Source organism: Octopus bimaculoides, chromosome 18, assembly GCF_001194135.2.
Source record: "Octopus bimaculoides isolate UCB-OBI-ISO-001 chromosome 18, ASM119413v2, whole genome shotgun sequence".
Taxonomy (NCBI): Eukaryota; Metazoa; Mollusca; class Cephalopoda; order Octopoda; family Octopodidae; genus Octopus; species Octopus bimaculoides.
This window is the reverse complement of record NC_068998.1, coordinates 49,569,615-49,572,326: the sequence shown is the minus strand read 5'-3', so window position 1 is coordinate 49,572,326 and position 2,712 is coordinate 49,569,615. Positions and strand designations below refer to the sequence as shown.

Below are 2,712 nucleotides of genomic sequence, written 5' to 3'. Positions count from 1 at the left end.
ATATATATTTGTATATGCACACACTTATACAAAAAGACACGCACGCTTACACACACACACACACACACACACACACATATATATATATATATATATATATTTATTCACAAAATTCTAACCGATGTCCCAGCAATATCAACTGATTAGCGTTTGGTCAGAAAAGTATTAAATAACAAAGCATGAGGAATTCCCTGAAATTCCTTTGAATGCATTTAAACAATTGTTTCAGTATATGGAAATTTTATTTTTCTAGGTGTTACGGCAAAAGAGTTTTGCATAGAAATGAGTGAAGCCTTATGCCCTACAGCTCTGAAAGTGTATCCCGTACTTAATCCTGATGTGGACCACTGCAAGTATACATACTCTCATTATTATTTTTTAGTAGTTTAAACTTTCAGGCGCTTTATTTGTGCTACCGAGCGCAGCTTTGTGTAATTAGGGTATGTGTTGTGGCTTGTGGTGTTCTTACTTTTCTGTATTAAAATAGTTTTACGTAGGAAATAGTTTTACGTAGATAATTAGTATTTACTTTGTCGCATTGATTTCTATTTTGAATATTTATCTAACTCGTCTATCGTATTACTTTCTTAGCTTCTCATTCATTTATGTGCACTGTATCTAGTTCATTGTTTCCTAAATATTTCTGTGTCTGACATTGGACTAATTCTTTTACTACATTTGCTTTATCTAGTGCGATATTGTTACGCTTGAGATATTTATGTCAACTTTATATATATATATATATATATATATATGTATATATATATATATATATATATATATATATATATATATATATATATACCTATGTTAAATAAAATGAGACAACAAACCCAAGATTACGTGGAATTTATAGGATATTTATAAAGAGAAAGTTAGAATGGGTAGAAATGCTTCTTGTCCATGCTATGTAGATTTGCGATAGGAGCTCATATTTTGCTATGAGCTATTCATTCAAAGGAATCTTGTGGTGTGAATGAAATTTTGAGAATGTACTGCTAGGGGAAGTAGATAGAGAGAAGAGAATAGATGTGCATGGTAGGAGGAGAATGGTATTAGACAAAAGGAATAACGTTTGAAAGAAGATAGAAAAAAAGACAGAAAGAAGAAAATTGAAAACGGAGTACTAGTTGGTGCTCAAGATATTGTGAGGGGGTTGGGAGAGCAGAGCTACCAAGATTAGGTGAGGGATAGAAGGAAGAGGTAAGAATGTAAGGAAGGAATATTTGTGAGAATGATACATTGGGTGATATGTTTGAACGGCCCTAATATGGTAAATAAAATGTAGTGCGGATGTACTTAAGTGAGTAAATAAAATATAGTGCGGATGTACTTAAGTGAGTAGTAAACCTGAAAGGGGAAGGGGAGAATGATATGATATAATGGTAAAGTTTCTATAAATAGACGTAGGTACAAATAGAGTAAATCTACAATCCTCTCCAGTCACATACATCATCTCAAACATAGAAATATTCCGTATAACTTGTCATGCTCCAAAATAAATTCAGGACTTCGATACCTAGGCCAGCACTTAGCCTGCTAAAGAAGATGTTATGCGTTAATTTATGTTAAACTTATCTTTATTAATGTATAGCAAATTATTCATAGATATATACAAGATTTACACAGATATTAGAGTTAGAACATGTGATCCTCCCGCGGACTTTTTCCTTTCGAAGATTTTTCCGCCGCTCTAAAAAGTTTCCCCACCCGAGTTTGGACAATTTATTCATTAATTTTACTGACTACTCATTTGAAACAATAGCAGACATTTAAAAATAGCATTGATTTAATGTTCGATTAATTATGTATTGCATTGCAGGCAGAGAAAGTATTGCAATATATTCCTGTCTTTTTATTTTGTAGACGCTTGGTTCTATTAGAAAAATGTCATTTTTTCCTGTCGAAAAGGTGTACATCATATTTCTTCAATATATATATGAAGACGTGCAAAAGTAAGCTGATACAGAATACTTTTCTTCTCGTTATAAATCAGTATTTCCACGAAATACATCGCAAATAATAGATTGATTTTGGTTAATTAATATCGACCTGTCAAAAAGTAATGTTGTCTGTGCATTGATTTTAATTTATCTTTCACCGAATGAATTCCAAGCTCCCGAAAGTATGACGAATTATCATTTATGCATTCAATAAATGCGTAATTGAAGGACTGCTGAAAATCTTTCATGTGATATATATTTATGACTACACATTCTGAGCTTCTATCTCTCCAAGTTCATAAATATCAAGCATATACAAAGCAAATGCCGTGAAAATGTTTCAATAAAAACCAATAACTGTATTGGAATTCTTTTTATGAAAGTTTATTTCGAGAATAGAGGAGTGAGTGTTAGAATGAGAAACAGATTACTGTCAACACTCCAAATTTCCATGAATAGCTTAGTCATGTTACGCTTCAAAACATATTTTACTTCAAAAATATTGCTCACGCACAAAACCGAATCAATGTCGTTTTTTCCAGGTACTACAGCGGAATCGGCACAGAACGGTGATCGTCAGATCTTCATTAAAAGCCTAAACGCCTCATTTCTTCTTATACTTATGCAAATATTGTGACGAAATACGAATTCAACTGAAGTTATGTTTAATGTAAGAGAACTTTAGAATATATATATATACATATATACTTTTGAATATATATATATATATATATATATATATATATACATATATACTTTTGAATATATA

General features: G+C 31.4%; 1 protein-coding gene and 1 long non-coding RNA gene across 4 annotated transcripts in view; one reads left to right on the top strand and one right to left on the bottom strand.

The window, feature by feature from the left end:
• The window catches only part of LOC128249789 (uncharacterized), a 3,539-nt gene extending 889 nt beyond the window's left edge, over nucleotides 1-2,650 (top strand). Inside the window, exons 2-4 of the mRNA XM_052974289.1 lie at nucleotides 254-353; nucleotides 1,867-1,955; nucleotides 2,486-2,650. Of these exons, the coding sequence (XP_052830249.1) occupies nucleotides 254-353; nucleotides 1,867-1,955; nucleotides 2,486-2,580 (284 nt within the window). The 3' untranslated portion in view covers nucleotides 2,581-2,650. The remainder of the gene's footprint in view (nucleotides 1-253; nucleotides 354-1,866; nucleotides 1,956-2,485) is intronic.
• LOC128249792 (uncharacterized) overlaps nucleotides 1-2,712 on the bottom strand; it is a 32,124-nt gene that overhangs the window by 23,976 nt on the left and 5,436 nt on the right. The gene's annotated exons all lie outside the window — the stretch shown is intronic.